The sequence below is a fragment of the Phaenicophaeus curvirostris genome, chromosome 22 (assembly GCF_032191515.1).
Source record: "Phaenicophaeus curvirostris isolate KB17595 chromosome 22, BPBGC_Pcur_1.0, whole genome shotgun sequence".
Lineage (NCBI taxonomy): Eukaryota > Metazoa > Chordata > Aves > Cuculiformes > Cuculidae > Phaenicophaeus > Phaenicophaeus curvirostris.
In genome coordinates this window covers 6,237,055-6,253,387 of record NC_091413.1, presented here as the reverse complement: position 1 = coordinate 6,253,387, position 16,333 = coordinate 6,237,055, and the positions used below count along the sequence as shown (strand labels likewise).

Genomic DNA, 16,333 nt, shown 5'->3' with positions numbered 1-16,333 from the left:
TCAGCTCTGCAGGAGGCTCCAATTCACCTTGGCCCAGGTGCCAAGAGGACCGAGGAACACGAGCCCACCACCTCCATCTCTTCCCTCTTGATACCTTCTGTGTGTCCCCATACAAAGCTGCCTCCAAAGTGGTTTTGCTCTTTTATTTTTGGAGCAAATCCAAGAAAAAGCCTTGCCAGCGCCCAGAGGAACTGCAGGATACGGGGAGTTATGGGGTATGGAGCATCAGGTGGGGTTGCTGGAGATGCGGGAAAGCTCATGAGAAACCCCACATGGAATCACAAACCTGGAGGTCTGTGAAGACCCCGATCCCCTCGCACATAACATCGTACAGATTGTAACAATGGGAAACTGGGATAAAACTGGGTCAGGAATCCCCTCTTCCCAGAAGAGCATAAATCAACACGTGAAGATCTCTGATGCTGCTGTAATTAGCACCACAGCAAAGCCCATGCAGTAATTAACTTTCCCCCCTTCCAAGTTAAGATTTAATAACGTGCAGCAAAATCCAACCTGGGGCGAAGAAACAAGCAGGAAAAACCCCCATCAAATTAGACACTTGTGACTCGATAAGGAATTAATTACACCTTGGTCTAATAATAACAACACATCACTTTTAGCCTGCCCTTGTGCTCCGAGGGAGGGAGGGCAAGTTGGGAAAAGGTGTTTGAAGTGTCTCACATTGACTTCAAGGACCAGGAAGGACATGGAGCTGCTGGAGAGAATCCAGAGGAGGCCATGGAGATGATCCAAGGGCTGGTGCACCTCGCATATGAGGACAGGCTGAGAGTTTGGGTTGTTCAGCCTGGAGGAGGCTTCAGGGTGACCTTAGAGCAGCTTCCAGTGCCAAAAGGGGCTCCAGAAAAGCTGGGGAAGGGTTCTTGATCAGGGAGAGCAAGGAGAGGATGAGGGAGAACAGTTTCAATCAGAAACAGGGGAGATTGAGATGAGATCTTAGGGAGAAACGTTTTGCTGTGAGGGTGGGGAGGCCCTGGAACAGGTTGCCCAGAGCAGTGGTGGCTGCCCCATCCCTGTAGATGTTCAAGGCCACGTTGGATGGGGCTTGGAGCCCCTGATCCAGTGGGAGGTGTCTCTTCCCATGGGACAGGAGTGGAACTGGATGGGCTTTGAGGTCCCTTCCAACCCAAACCACTCCATGGTTCTGTGATTCCATGACCAGGTTTCTGCCAGCCAGAGGCTCAGCCATGCCAGGATGGGGCTAAGCTACTGAGCAGCATGAAGAAAATCTAGGACAATAACATCCCGGAGCTGTCTCAAACCTCCCAACCCTCTGCCACGGCTCTTCCAGGGGGGAGTCGGATCTGATCAGATCTGACATTACATCCAACCTGGACATCTTCTTCATTCCCACCTTGGCTCCTCACAGAGGAGCAGGTGAACTCCTGGAGGAGCTCTGCACACTGGGCAGTGGGAGGACATCTCACCAGCTCTGACCTTTGCCTCTCCCAGTTCTTGGTGGAAAAAGAAGGGCTGGAGATGTCCTACTAGTCCCACACCCCAGCGAGTCTCCCTGGAAAAGCCAGCGGGATGCTTGCCACGCAGACAGGACACAGGGGTCTCAGAGGTGCATTTGACAGAGACCAGCAGACTCCAGCCTCTACAGCCCCTTCTGTGTGGGCTTCCAACCGCTCTTCCCAGGCCACGGAGCTTCCTAAACACGAGCATTTTAAGCAGGGGAAGAATCCAGCCCTGAACTCATTGCCAAGCACAATGAGGCATCGGAGCCGGACAGGCTGGACGTATTTTATAGTGTTATCACATCTGCCCCGAGCATTTCTGCTTCTTGCCCCAAGCCCTCTTGGCATCGACTCCACTTGATTTTATCGGCTACAGCTCAGCATGAGTCAAAGAAATAAATTACTTGATTACGAGAAAATCCAGTAGGACTGAATGCAGAATTAAAGTCTCATTAAAGCACAGAGTAAAACTGGCAGCATCAGCGTTTCTGTTTCTTGGTCTCTTTCTTGTCCCTGACGCAGGGACTCTGCGCAGGGCTCCCAGATGGTCATTCCTGTCACTAGGTGAGGCCTTGGAAATTGGGCTCCGTACAGGGTGGCAGCGCTGCCTGCCGGCTCAGCAGCTTATCCAGGACGTTTATTTCAGCATCTCGTCTCTCGATGTCCTCAAAAGGAGTCCAGGAAAGGTCATGCTGGAGCTTGTAGGCACCGAGAAATTCGTGGGGACTGGTCCCCCATTCCTGGAGGAGAAAGGAGACACTGGAATTGCTGCAAATTTTCATAGAATTGTGGAATCGTTGAGGTTGGAAAGGACCTCTAGGCTCATCCAGTCCAACCATCAAGTTGGGCCTTTTGACTGAGGTCCAGAAGCACCCAAGCCCCACAAACACATTTCTTTCCCTCTCTGCTTCCTTGGGGGCTGTTCCCACCCACCTGGGGAGACAGGATGGAGAAGTATCGCTGGCCGCTCTCTCGCCTGTACATGTAATAAACGTTCCCTGGCTTCTTCACGAGGTTGCAGGCCACACGGTGCAGATCAGCATCTCTGTTCGCTTCGTCCAAGACCTGAAAATCAAATTTAACCTTTCAACAGCTGAAAAAAGGTGGCAGCGAATGGTTCTGCCTCTCAGCCAAAGCCCAGGTGACATCGCTTGACACAGAGCTTGCAAAGCCTCATCCTCCTCAGCACATCTGGCTTCACGTGGCACATCTTTACTTCACCCAGGAGGCAGATATTTACCAAAGAGAGAAAGTTTTCTCCAAGTTTCCCACCAGTTGGGCCTTGGAACTCCTACACCCATCGGGGTAAAGATCACAGAATCACAGAATCATGGAATGGTTTGGGTTGGAAGGGACCTCAAAGCCCATCCAGTTCCACACACCTGTCACGAGCAGAGAAACCTCTCACTGGATCAGAGGGCTCCAAGCCCCATCCAACCTGGCCTTGAACACCTCCAGGGAGGAAGCAGCCAGCGCTAACCCATGTCCCTCAGCACCTCATCCACCCGTCCCTTAAACCCCTCCAGGGAAGGGGACTCAACCCCCTCCCTGGGCAGCCTCTGACAGGGACCAAGGACCCTTTCTGTGAAGAATTTTTTCCTAATGTCCAGCCTGAACCTCCCCTGGTGGAGCTTGAGGCCATTCCCTCTCGTCCTGTCTCCTGTCCCTTGGGAGAAGAGCCCAGCTCCCTCCTCTCCACAACCTCCTTTCAGGTAGTTGTAGAGAGCAATGAGGTCTCCCCTCAGCCTCCTCTTCTCCAGGCTAAACACCCCCAGCTCTCTCAGCCACTCCTCCTACTCTGTTCTCCATCTCCCTCACCAGCTTCGTTGCTCTTCTCTTACCTCCGTACTCAGCTGCCAGACCCCGGGGGCTTCCTGGCTTCCCTGCTCCTGTTCCCCAGACAAGGGACAGCAGACAAAGGGGAATTCATCTCCACAGCTCCGGCTCCACCAGCTAACAATGATGTGACGTGGTGGCCGTGGTGGCAGCGAGCCAGTCGCAGGGACTGGCAGATCCTTCCCCACTCAGGCCCTGGGACTGCACCCCCAGGGATGAAACCAGCATTGAAGAGGACAGCTAAGCCCCACCAGGCTCACTGCAGGGACACTGGGACAAGGAAAGGAGGTGGTAGTGAGGTGGGCGTTGGTCTCTTCTCCCAAGTGACAGGCAATAGGATGAGAGGGAATGGCCTCAAGCTGCACCAGGGCAGGTTTAGATTGGATAACAGGAAAAATTTCTTCACCAAAAGGGTTCTCGGGCACTGTCAGAGGCTGCCCAGGGAGGTGGGGGAGTCTCCATCCCTGGAGGGGCTTAAAAGACAGGTGGATGAGGTGCTCAGGGATGATTCAGTAGTGGACAGGCACAGTTGGACTCCATGATCTCAGAAGTCTTTTCCAACCTAGACTCCACGGTTCTCTGAAGCTGGAAAGCAGAGCCCGGGGACAGGTAACAACTCATCTGCTTCCAGGGGCTCCGATCCAGCTGGAGCTACATTGTCCCCCCACTGCACTGAGTCCTCCTGGGAGCAGTGTCCACGTCCCGGTGACAGGAGTTGTCATCGCAAAGCCAGCGTCCCCTCCCCGTCCTTCTCAACACCTGAGCTGTTCTTGACCAGCTGCCCTCGCAGCAGACTCCGGGAAGCGCCAACATCACCAGCCTCGTCCCCAGCTGCCACCAGACAACAAACCTTCCCTATTTTCCCAGGGAACCTCCTCCTCTTGGCTCCTGGCCACTATTCTCATCCAAGCCACAGCTCTTCCCAATCCTCTGGCGGTTGAAGACGGACTCTGATGTCCCCTCGCAAGCACGAGGCAAGGAGCCTTCCACCCAGCTCGTGGATTCATCCTCACCTTCCGAGCCTGCTCCTGCAGGTACCGGATCTGCTCGGCGATGACAGTGAGTTTGTTACAAGCGTTGGCTCGGATGAAGTCGTCCGCCTGCGAGGTAAAAGAGGGTTTGAGAAGGACGAGGAAGACCCACGGCTTTTCCGACTTCACAGGGATGTGGGTGGCATGGAAGCCGCTCCGTGTGCGGTTGAAGCGGCCACTGTACCCCCAGGGGGACAGGCTGGGAGCGGGCACAAGAGTTGCCAGCCTGGACCTACTGGGAGGTACAGAACTGGGGCACTGGAACCTACTGGGAGGAGGCACTCGGGTGGACTGAGAAGCTCTAGGGAGTCACAGTGGGCTTGGACGTGGTACTGGGATGTGCTCGGAGGCTCTGAGGGGGTAACAAAATAAACTGGGAGGCACTGGGAACAGCAGCAGGACCTATCAAGAGGGCCTGGGGTGGACTGAGAGGCACTGGGTGGGGCTGAAAGGCACTGGGATGGACTGGGAGACACTGGGAAAGGCACTATGACCTATCAGGAGAGACTGGCGTGGGCTGAAAGGCACTGGGATGGGCTGGGAGGCACTGGGAATGGCAGTGGGATGTATCAGAAGGAAGTGGGATGGGCTGGAAGGCATTGAAGATCAAACAGGGCACGTCAGGGGGTGCTGGAATGGACAGAGAGAGGGTGCCAGGACAAATCTGGAAACACTCAGGTGGCTTTAAAGTAGTGGGATGTACTGGGAAGCAGCAGGGCGTACTGGGAAAGAGCAGGAGCCTAGTGGGATGTACTGGGCGACACTGGAGAGCCGCCAGACACAACGGGGGGTGCTGGAGGCAGCGCACTGGTGGACAAGGGAAGGTGCTGGGGGTCACCGGGGCGGCCCAGGCGCGGTGCTGCGGGAGGCACGGGGGCCGCACCGGGACCCCGCCTGGGGGGACCCCGCCGGGAGCACCCCGGGGCGGCGGCCCCCGCGCCTCACCTGCTGCACCTGCTGGGCCAGGGCCACCAAGTCGGCGGGCTGGGCGGCGCCGCGGCCCCTGCGCTCCACCAGGGCAAACCCACAGCCGCCACCAGGCGCCTCGCATCCTCCTTCCTCCGCCATAACCGCCCGCCGCGCCCCGACCCTTCCGGCGCGGGGGCGGGACTTCCGCCGATGGGCGGGGCCGCGAGCGATGATTGGCAGGTGGACGGGGCTACCGGCGGTGCGTGGCGAGGCTGCGGGAGCTGATTGGCCGAGGTGGGGAAGGGGCGGGGCCTTGGGCGGGGCGGTGCATTCTGATTGGCCGGCGGGCCTTAGGGGACGGGGCCTCGGAAGGGGCAGAGGGCGCTGATTGGCAGGTGGTCCGGAAGGGGCGGGGCCTAGCGCAGCGTGCATTAATTAACCTGTTGTCGGAAAGGGGCGGGGCCTGGGGCGGGTAGGGGCACGCTGATTGGCCATCGGTCCTTAAGGGGCGTGGCCTCGGGCAGGGCGGTGCATTCTGATTGGCTGGCGGTCCTTAGGGCGTGGCCTAGTGCAGCACGCAGATTAACCTGTTGTCGGAAAGGGGCGGGGCCTCGGGCAGGGAGCAGAGGGGCACGCTGATTGGCCATCGCTCCTTAAGGGGCGTGGCCTCGAGCGCGGCAGGGCGTTCTGATTGGCCATCGGTCCTTAAGGGGCGTGGCCTCGAGCGCGGCAGGGCGTTCTGATTGGCCATCGGTCCTTAGGGGGCGTGGCCTCGAGAGTGGTGGGGCGTGCTGGTTAGCCAGTATTCTCTAAGGGGCGGGGCCTAGGGCAGGGCGCGCTGATTGGCCATCAGTCCTTAAGGGGCGGGGCCTCTAGCAAGGGCGGGGTGCTCTGATTGGCCATCGCTCCTTAAGGGGCGGGGCATCGGGAGCGGAGGGTCACGCTGATTAGCCAGCGGCCCTTAAGGAGCATGGCCTACGTCGGATGGAACGCGCCGATTGGCCGAAAGCCCTTAAGGGGCGGGGCCGAGAGCGGACAGGGGCACGCTGATTGGCCATCGCTCCTTAGGGGGCGTGTTCTCTGTCGGGACCAGGCGTGCTGATTGGCCATCGCTCCTTAGGGGGCGTGGCCTCGAGCGTGGCAGGGCGTTCTGATTGGCCATCCCTCCTTAGGGGGCGGGGCCTCTAGCAGGGCGTGGCGCTCTGATTGGCCATCGCTCCTTAAGGGGGCGGGGCATCAGGACCGGTGGCTTACGTGGGATGGAACGCGCTGATTGGCCGCAGGCCCTTAAGGGGCGTGTCCTCGGGCGGAGCGGCGGCCCCTGATTGGCCGGCGGCGCTTAGGGGGCGTGTCTTCCCCCGGGGCGGGCCCGGGGCCCGCTGCCCCCGCCAGGCTGGGCCATGGCGCTGCTGGCGCTGCTGGCGCTGCTGTCCCTGCTGTCCCGAGCGGCCCCGGAGCCGGTGGATCCCCCGCTGCCGTCGCAGCCCCCGGACGCGCTGTTCGCGGCGGGGACGGACGCGTACTCGCGGGGGGACTGGGCGGCCGTGGTGCTGCACATGGAGCGGGCGCTGCGGGCCCGCGCCGCCCTGCGCTCCCGCTCCGTCCGCTGCCGCCTGCGCTGCGCGAACGCCACGGCGGGTGCCGAGCCCTTCGCCGAGCCCCAAATGGAGCCCGTGCTCCGGGATTTGCTTTTCTTCCGCGGGCTGCTCCGCCGCGCCGCCTGCCTGCGAGCCTGCGGGGCGCCCTCCCGGTACCGGCTGGGAGAGGAGCTGCAGCGGGAGTTCGACAAGCGCAGCCCCTACAACTACCTGCAGGTCGCCTACTTCAAGGTAGCGGCACCGGGAGAGCGGCGTGGGGAGGGGGAACCGGGACCGGGAGAGGGGCAGGGGGACACCGGGGGGCACCGGCACCTGGAGGGTAGCAGGGAGCTACCGGGACCGGGAGAGATGCAGGGGGGGCACCGGGACCGGGGGGGGGAGGGCAGGCACCGGGACCGGGCGAGGTGCAGGAGTGTCCCGGGGCAATGGACCGGGGGCCCGGGAACGGCACCGGCATCGGGAGAGCTTCAGGGGATCACCGGGACCGGGAGAGGGGCAGGGGAGGGGTCACCGGGACAAGGAGAGATGCAGAGGGGGGTCACTGGGACCGGGAGAGGTGCAAGGGGGGGTCACCGGGACCGGGAGAGATGCAGGGAGGGCACCGGGACCGGGGAAGATGCAGGGGGGTCACCGGGACGGGGAGAGATGCAGGAGGGGTCACCGGGACCGGGAGAGATGCAGGAGGAGTCACCGGGACCGGGAGAGATGCAGGAGGAGTCACCGGGACCGGGAGAGATGCAGGGGGGGCACCGGGACCGGGAAAGATGCAGGGGATGGGGGGTCTGGGGATCTGTGAGGCCGGTACCGGGAGAGCGGTAGAGGGGTGTCTGGATCCACCGGGACCGGGAATGCAGCGGGGACAACGGGGAGGGCTCCCGGGACGGGACGGGGCTTGTCCCGGTGCAGCGGGAGCCGGGGGGGGGGGGGGTGGGGGGGGTGATGCCCGGTGGGGTCCCGGGGGCGCTTTGGTGATTGGTGGCACCGGGCGGTCGGGGGAGCCCGGGACCCGCTTCTCTCTGTCCCGGGGACGAGGTTGGGACGGCGGCCTCGGCCCCTCCCTGCTCCCCCCCCTCATCCCGCTCCAGTGCCACGTCGGTCCTCGCCGGGGCCGCCCCCAGCCCCGCCCCCGGCCCGGTACCGGAGCCCCCCCCTGCCCCGCCTGGGGACCCCTCTGCTCTCGGGGTCCCCAACGCCCCGCTCTAGGGTCCTCTCTTTGTCCCTAAGGTCCCCCTTCTGCTCCCAAGGGTCACCCTGCACTCCCCAGCATCCCCCTCTGCTCCTGGGGATCCCTGCTGTCTCTCTTTAGGGTCCCCTCTGTCCCCAGGCATCCCCCTCTGCTCCCCAGGGTCCCCAATGCTCCAGAGGGTCCCTCCTGCCTTTCTTTAGGGTCCCCCCTCTGTCCCCACGGTCTTCCTCTGCTCCCAAGGGTCCCCAGTGCCCCACTTTAGGGTCCCCCTTCTGCTCCCAAGCGTCACCCTCCACTCCCCAGGGTCCCCCTCTGCTCCTGGGGATCCCTGCTGTCCTTCTTTAGGGTCCCCTCTGTCCCCAGGCATCCCCCTCCGCACCTCAGGGTCCCCAATGCCCCACTTTAGGGTCCCCCTCCCCAAGGTCCCTCTCTGCTCCTGGGGATCCCTCCTGTCCTTCTTTAGGGTCCCCTCTGTCCCCAGGGTTCCCCTCCACTCTCCAGGGGCCCCAGTGCCCCTCTTTAAGGTCCCTCTCCACTCTCCAGGGTTCCCCTCTGCTTCTGAGGGTCCCCAATGTCCCACTTCTGGGGTTCCCTGCTGCTGCTCTTTAGGGTCCCCTCTGTCCCCAGGGTCCCCTCTGCACCCAAGGTTCTCCCTCTGCTCCTGGGGGTCCCTCCTGTGCCCCCCTTTAGGGACCCCTCCGTTCCCAGGGTCTCCCTCTGCTCCTGAGGTCCCCTCTGTTCCTGGGGTCCCAACGCTGTGGGGTGGCCGCAGCCTCACCCCCTGGTCTCATCCCCCCCAGATGAACCGTCCAGCGCAGGCGGCCGCGGCCGCACACACCTTCTTCATGGCCAACCCCGGGCACCAGGAGATGCGGCAGAACCTCGAGTACTACCAAGCCATGGCGGGCGTCCGCGAGGGGGACTTCACCGACCTGGAGGCCAAACCCCACCTGGTGAGAGCCCCGACTCGCCCAAAACATCCCTCCACTGCCAGACCTGGGCAGGTCCCACCACAGCAGTTGGCTTCGCAAGCTCAGGAGGTGCCACCTTGGTGCTCAGGTCTATCCCCGTCACAGAATCACAGAACGGTTTGGTCTTTCCTTCCATGCTTTGGTTTGGGCTGTTCTCACTCACCTGGGGAGACAGGATGGAGAAGTATCGCTGGCTGCCCTACTGCCTTTGCATGCAAGAAACATTCCCTGGCTTCTTCACGAGGTTGCAGACCACGTGGTGCAGATGAACATCTCTGTTTGCGTCATCCAAGACCTGAAAATCAAATCTAACGTTTCCACACTTGCAAAAAAGATGGAAGCGAACAGTTCTGCCTCTCAGCCAGAGCCCAGGTGACATCGCTTGACACAGAGCTTGCAAAGCCTTATGGAGGTGGAGATCATAGAATCACCAGGTTGGAAAGGACCCACAGGATCATCGAGTCCAACCATTCCCATCAATCACTTAAACCATGTCCCTCAGCACCTTGTCCACCCGTCCCTTAAACCCCTCCAGGGAAGGGGACTCAACCCCCTCCCTCAGCAGCCTCTGCCGGTGCCCAATGACCCTTTCTGTGAAAAATTTTTTCATGATGTCAAGCCTGAATCTCCCCTGGCAAGAGGCCATTCCCTCAAGATCATAAAATCACAGAACCATGGAATGGTTTAGGTTGGAAAGGAGCTCAAAGCCCATCCAGTTCCACCTCCCTGCCACGGGGAGAGACACCTCCCACTGGATGAGGTTGACCAACACCTCATCCAACCTGGCCTTGAACACCTCCAGGGATGGGGCAGCCCGTGAGGACAAGGCACACTGAGTGCTCTGTCACAGGGAGCAGAGTCTTGATCCCACCCTATTGTTTCTCCTTCCTTCATAGACGGAATTCCGGCTCGGCGTCCGGTTTTACTCGGAGGAGCAGCCGGCTGCAGCCATCCTGCACCTGGAGAAGGCGTTGGAGGAGTATTTTGTGGCAGATGTCGAGTGCCGCGCTCTCTGCGAGGGACCCTACGACTACGAGGGCTACAACTACTTGGAGTACAATGCGGACCTTTTCCAGGCCATCACAGGTGGGAGCCACACGAGCTGCATCCCACCTCAAGGGCTGTGGAGGGTGGTAGTCCCCAGAATGTCCCCAAAGACCCAGGGGGTGGTGAGTCTCTGAAGATCTGGGGGATAGTGGGTCACCAAAGAGTTTAAAGCCCATCCTAGGTTTCTCTTTGGCCAGTAAGTGGCAGAAGATGTTTCCCCATGGTTGGTACGGGGCATGATGTCCAGGAATCTCCCAGATTCCAAAGGGATATGGAGAAATAGGAGAGGAGCTGGCAGAGGGTCACCAGGACACAAAGATAAGAGGCTGGGCATGGCCATTCTGCCTCCAGAGAGCGGCACAGCCCCACTACCAATCGCACAGAAGTGGGAAAACCATCATAATTGAGGGTTTCCAGCTGGCAGCAGCTCTACCGGGAGCAGGAGGTTGGAGAAGAGGCACCTCAAGGTCCTGTCTGCCGGCTTTTGGGTGGCCATGAGCAGTGACAGGGGTGTTTTCTCCTCCAGATCACTACATGCAGGTGCTAAGCTGCAAGCAGGGCTGCGTGACGGAGCTGGCCTCTGAGCCCAGCAGGGAGAAGCCCTTGGAAGATTTCCTGCCCTCGCACTTCAACTACCTCCAGTTTGCCTACTACAACAGTAAGTGCCTCTTTGCCTTCTCTTCCATTGGACATCATGCTCTGCATAAAGCTTTGTTCATGGGCAGAAAGCATCGACTCATGATTTGGGTTGGAAAGGGACCTTCAAAGGTCATCTAGTCCAACCCAAGAGGCAGGGACGCCTCCCACTGGATCAGTTTGCTCAAAGCCTCATCCAACCTGGTCTGAGACACGTCCCTTCCAACCTCAACCATCCCATGATTCTGTCTACTCCGTGCGTGCTCCGTCACAGCCCCGTTTCTCTTTGCAGATGGGAATTACGAAAAAGCCATTGAATGCGCCAAGACCTACCTGCTCTTCTTCCCAAAGGATGAAGTGATGAACCAGAATTTGGCCTATTACACCGCCGTCCTGGGGGAAAACCTGGCAGGACCCATTCAACCCCGAGAGGTGAGCGAGTGGCTGGGATGAGCCATTGCAGGGACGTCTTCTCCACTCCTGGGGCTTCTTGCAGAGCTTTTGAGGTCTGCTCTGCTCCAGCCATTCGTCAGCGACGGGGTAGGGAGGAACAGATGGATGCAGGACACAACAGGTGGAAAAGAGCTGAGAGACTGAGCAATGAAGTTGGTGAAGGGGCTGGAGAACAGGCTTTATGAGGAGCGGCTGAGAGAGCTGGGGGTGTTTAGCCTGGAGAAGAGGAGGCTGAGGGGAGACCTCATTGCTCTCTCCAACTCCCTGAGAGGAGGTTGTGGAGAGGAGGGAGCTGGGCTCTTCTCCCAAGGGACAGGGGACAGGACGAGAGGGAATGGCCTCAAGCTGCGCCAGGGAAGGTTCAGGCTGGACATCAGGAAAAAATATTTCACAGAAAGGGTCATTGGGCACTGGAACAGGCTGCCCAGGGAGGAGGTTGAGTCCCCTTCCCTGGAGGGGTTTAAGGGATGGGTGGACAAGGTGCTGAGGGACATGGTTTAGTGATTGATGGGAATGGTTGGACTCGATGATCCTGTGGGTCTCTTCCAACCTGTTGATTCTAAGATTCTGTGATCACTGGTGAAGGGTCTTTTGCCAAGTGAAGGCTTGATGGCTTGCATAGTTGGAGCGGCTCCTGTGGAAGAGGTCTGGGAGAGGCAGGCAGGCTCTTTAGGAGTATCTGAGCCTCCTCTGACTTCTCCAGGTGAAGTGAAACCTTAAAAAGGAGAGGAACTGACCTCAAAATATCTGGGTTAAGTGCTGTCTGGGCAGTGGTGGGAAGGGATGGAGTCATCTGCCCCACATCAGTGGGAGCAGGGAAGGGTTCTGCTTCCAAAGAGCTTCTTGCAGAGCCTGTGCCTCTGTGTCCTCCATCCTCTCCCCAGGACTCATCCACATGCAACTGGGAAATTCATGCAGGATGGGGAAAGCTCTTGCTTCCTTGGCTGCCAGAGGGACTGGGAAACCAGGGTTGTGGGTCTGGAGCAAGGACTACGGGGATGGTGTTAGACCCTGTACCTCCCTGGCCTCACTCGGGGCAGATCCAGAGCCCTCGTGCCATGCCCAGACCCCATTCTTCTGCCCCTCCCCACAGGAGATCCGGGCGTACCACCAGCGAAGCCTCATGGAGAAGGAGCTGCTCTTCTTCAGCTACGATGTCTTTGGCATCCCCTTTGTGGACCCAGTGAGTGGTGCTGGGCTGGGCTGGACACAGCGCGCAGATGGGAAGGGATGAGGCATCAGCATCCCAGTCAGATCCTTGTCCAGCTCCTGAGGATGTTCTTTTGGCCACAGGACACGTGGACACCCGAGGAGGTGATACCAAAAAGGCTACGAGAGAAACAGAAGTGAGTGCTCTCCCAAGCTGGGAGCCAAACCAAAGGTGGGGCTGGTGGGTCGTTCCTCTCCTCCACCCCGGGGTTTGGGCCAGAGGCCCCGGAGCTGCTTCCAGAGAGGATGTTTGGGGTTGTGAGAGGCTGCTGGAGAGCAGAGCTTTGCTCCCCATGCATCCTTTGGGATGATAACAGGTAGGACGTGCCAAGAAGCTTGGGGAGTGGGATGCACTGAGATGACTCTCAAAGCCTTGGGCTTTGTCGCTGGCCCCTGGAGGCACCTTGTCCTTGTCCTGTTGTCCCTCGTTCCTGACATGGGAACTCGTGGGGCGGTGGAGCTGATGGCTGCCACGTGTCCAGGGTGGAGCGGGAGACAGCAGCACGCATCTCGGAGGAGATCGGGAACCTCATGAAGGAGATCGAGACGCTGGTGGAGGAAAAGGCCAAGGAGTCTGCTGATATGAGCAAGTTCATCCGAGAAGGTGGGAAGGGCTGGAAGGGGAGGTGGGATGGGAACCTCCATGTCCCCGCTGCAAGCTCACAGTCCCTCCACACGGGTGGTGGCAGGAGCTCAGCTTCCCTCAGGGTTGGTGGCACCCATCCCTGTGTCCTCCTGATCCTCTCTCATAGAATCATAGAATCACAAGGTTGGAAAAGACCCAGCGGATCATCGAGTCCAACCATTCCTATCCTTTGTCCTGCAGGTGGCCCCTTGGTGTACAAAGGAGCCAGCGTCACCATGAACTCCAAAGCCCTGAACGGCTCCCAGCGCGTCGTGGTGGACGGGGTCCTCTCTGACGAGGAGTGCCGGGAGCTGCAGAGACTCACCAATGTGAGCGTGGGGATTGGGGGGGACCAGGGACGGGCTCGGGGGGGAGGCAGAAGGGTCCCATCCTGCAGCTCAGAAGAACCAGTGACACCAGTTGCGTTTTGCAGGCGGCTGCCTCAGCCGGGGATGGTTATCGCGGGAAGACGTCTCCTCATACCCCCAGCGAGACCTTCTATGGCGTGACTGTCCTCAAGGCCCTCAAGGTTGGCATGGCTGTGGGGAGGGGACAGGAACGCTGTGGAGAACAGGGATGGGGCTTGGGATGCAGGTGACTGTGTAGGGCTGAGCTGATGTCCCATCCGTCCCCACAGCTGGGCCAGGAGGGCAAGGTGCCCCTGCGGAGTGCCTACCTCTACTACAACGTGACGGAGAAGGTGCGGCACATGATGGAGTCCTACTTCCGTCTGGAGGTCCCGCTCCACTTCTCCTACTCCCACCTGGTGTGCCGCACGGCCATCGATGGTGAGCACGGTCTTGGAGGAGCACAACCCGAGGAGAAATGAGTCTCCTCCAGCCTCTCATCCTGTTTGGGTCCCCTCCAGCAGCTGGGGTGGGCTGGCCTTGGACCTTTCCTTGGAGATCTCCTCACTGCTCGCTAACCGTCTCCTGTTCCCAAAAGGAAGGTGTGGGGAGCTTGTCCCTAAGCCTGGTTTGGGAATCATAGAATCACCAGGTTGGAAAAGACCCATCGGCTCATCGAGTCCAACCATTCCCATCAATCACTAAACCATGTCCCTCGGCATCTCGTCCACCCGTCCCTTAAACCCCTCCAGGGAAGGGAAGGTGACTCAACGCCCTCCCTGGGCAGCTTCTGCCAGGGACCTGTGACCAGTTCTGTGAAGAATTTTTTCCTAATGTTCAGCCTAAACCTCCGCTGGTGGAGCTTGAGGCCATTCCCTTTCATGCTGTCCCCCGTCACTTGGGAGAAGAGCCCAGCTCCCTCCTCTCCACAACCTCCTTTCAGGCAGTTGGAGAGAGCAATGAGGTCTCCCCTCAGCCTCCTCTTCTCCAGGATAAACACCGCCAGCTCTTTCAGCTGCTCCTCTTGTTCTCCAGCCCCCTCACCAGCTTCGTTGCTCTTCTCTGGACTCACTCCAGAGCCTCAACATCCTTCTTGTGGTGAGGGGCCCAGAACTGACCCCAGGATTCGAGGAGCGGTCTCATCAGGGCCGAGTCCAGAGGGAGAAGATGAGCAGCTTTTGTGGCTGCCTCCAGTGGGACAGGTGGCTTCATGCCATACTGGGTTTCAGCACCTGGAAGCTTTTGGGATTGGGTGCTGGGATAGACTGTGTCTGGAGGGTCATGGAAATGCTGTGGGACGAGTCAGTGGAGGCTTGTGCCGCCCTCTTATGGTCCACGCTGCAGCCAGCGGAAGGGGTTTATGCTACAGGTGACTATCTTGTCACCTCCAAGAATGTGGCATTTGGGGACAGACCCCAGCCCTGGAGGGACAAAGGGATCCTGATGCGGGAGGTCTCATTCCCTAGAGAAGCAAGAAGGCCGGAGTGACAACAGCCACGAGGTGCACGTGGACAACTGCATCCTCAACGCGGAGGCTCTGGTGTGTGTGAAAGAACCTCCAGCCTACACTTTCCGGGATTACAGGTACTGGTGGTGGCTGTCAGCCTGAGGGCACCGTGGCTTGGGATGGGAGGAGCAGGGTGAGAGGAGAACCCAGCGTGGGTTCCTACCTCTGGCTCTTGTTGTGGTGTTGAGAGAGCTCCAGACTTACCTGATTGCTGGACTAGTGGTGATGATTGTCATGCGTGCTTGTCCCCTTCTTTTAGTGCCATCCTCTACCTCAACGGGGACTTCGAAGGAGGAGCTTTCTACTTCACCGAGCTGGATGCCAAGACAGAGACTGTAAGTAGCTCAGCTCCTTGAGGATCCACGTGCAGCCCCAAACCCAGCTCCTACCCTTGTGAATGTGGTTGGGTTGGTGGGTTGAGGGGCCCAACTCATACCCACTGCCACTGGCTGCATCCTGACCGGGGTCTCCCATCCACCTCAGGCCAAGGTGCAACCCCAGTGTGGCCGTGCTGTGGGCTTCTCCTCTGGCTCGGAGAACCCCCACGGGGTGAAAGCTGTGACCAAAGGCCAGCGCTGTGCCATCGCCCTCTGGTTCACCCTGGACCCTCGCCACGGTGAGCGGGTAAGCTCCCTCCCCGGCAGCGGATGGGTGGCTTTGAGGGGGGATGGTGGCCGCACTTAACCCCCTGGGGCTGCCCCACAGGAGCGCGTGCAGGCGGACGAGCTGGTGAAGATGCTTTTTGGCATGGAAGAGGGGGATTTGCTGCAGGAGCTGGAGCACAAACCACCGGTTGCTGTTGTGGTGGAGAAGGACGAGCTGTGATGTCCCACAGGGACCAGGACATCCCTACTGGGACCAGCAACACCAGCATCGTGGCTTCAGGAGGCTGTCGAGCTGCTCGATGCCACCTCCTCAGGGATGGGGAACTGGGGGTGCCCTGCACCACCCCTACATCCAGCATCGTCTTCTGGAGCTGCCACTTGACATGGGGTGTCACAGAGACTCTAGGGTGGGGACACGGGAATGAGGGAGGGATGTTCTCTGAGGGTGAGGGCTCGGTGCTGTGCCTTCCCCTCGGCTCAGGCTGCCGCTATTTAAGTGCCTTCTGCAGAAAATGGGTGAATAAAGGTGAGATTTTTCTAAGCTGTTCCTTGCTGAGCAGCGGTTGGAGGCTGCTGTCCTCTATGTGGCTGCTCTCCAGTCGTGGGACACATAATTCCCTCCTTGTGAACATGCCTCGATGGCAAATGGAACACGAGCCTGCAGGGCCCTGGTACGGGCAGGGACACCTCCCATTGGATCAGGTTGCTGAAAGCCCCATCCAACCTGGCCTTGAACGCCTCCAGGGATGGAGCAGCCACAGCTTCCCTGGACACAGAATCACTAGGTTGGGAAGGACCCACCGGATAATCAAGTCCACCCATTCCCATCAATCACTAAACCATGTCCCTCAGCACCTCATCCACCCGTCCCTTAAACACCTTCAGGGAAGGGGAC

The 16,333-nt window shown here is 59.5% G+C and overlaps 2 protein-coding genes across 2 annotated transcripts; one reads left to right on the top strand and one right to left on the bottom strand.

Moving 5' to 3' along the window:
* Positions 1–574: 574 nt before the first annotated feature.
* Positions 575–5,434, bottom strand: C22H1orf50 (chromosome 22 C1orf50 homolog). The gene is made up of 4 exons (XM_069874998.1): positions 5,291–5,434; positions 4,328–4,414; positions 2,412–2,543; positions 575–2,218 (listed from the first exon to the last, which is right to left on the bottom strand). The coding sequence occupies exons 1-4, from the start codon at positions 5,411–5,413 to the stop codon at positions 2,039–2,041; spliced, it is 522 nt and encodes a 173-aa protein (XP_069731099.1). The 5' UTR covers positions 5,414–5,434; the 3' UTR covers positions 575–2,038.
* Positions 5,435–6,637: 1,203 nt separating this feature from the next.
* Positions 6,638–15,979, top strand: P3H1 (prolyl 3-hydroxylase 1). The gene is made up of 15 exons (XM_069874914.1): positions 6,638–7,083; positions 8,839–8,991; positions 9,906–10,095; positions 10,583–10,714; positions 10,985–11,124; positions 12,239–12,328; positions 12,439–12,491; positions 12,837–12,958; positions 13,181–13,308; positions 13,413–13,508; positions 13,617–13,767; positions 14,793–14,910; positions 15,093–15,168; positions 15,317–15,457; positions 15,539–15,979. The coding sequence occupies exons 1-15, from the start codon at positions 6,655–6,657 to the stop codon at positions 15,656–15,658; spliced, it is 2,139 nt and encodes a 712-aa protein (XP_069731015.1). The 5' UTR covers positions 6,638–6,654; the 3' UTR covers positions 15,659–15,979.
* Positions 15,980–16,333: the final 354 nt, after the last annotated feature.

Bases quoted from the DNA above. Each gene is read 5' to 3' on its own strand.
- P3H1 (XM_069874914.1), top strand. From the start codon at position 6,655: ATGGCGCTGCTGGCGCTGCTGGCGCTGCTGTCCCTGCTGTCCCGAGCG. The intron at 11,125-12,238 runs GTGAGCGAGTGG...CCCTCCCCACAG, and splicing joins GACCCATTCAACCCCGAGAG to GAGATCCGGGCGTACCACCA. The intron at 13,768-14,792 runs GTGAGCACGGTC...CTCATTCCCTAG, and splicing joins GTGCCGCACGGCCATCGATG to AGAAGCAAGAAGGCCGGAGT.
- C22H1orf50 (XM_069874998.1), bottom strand. From the start codon at position 5,413: ATGGCGGAGGAAGGAGGATGCGAGGCGCCTGGTGGCGGCTGTGGGTTT. The intron at 4,415-5,290 runs GTGAGGCGCGGG...TTTACCTCGCAG, and splicing joins TGGCCCAGCAGGTGCAGCAG to GCGGACGACTTCATCCGAGC. The intron at 2,544-4,327 runs GTGAGGATGAAT...TTTGATTTTCAG, and splicing joins TGCAGGAGCAGGCTCGGAAG to GTCTTGGACGAAGCGAACAG.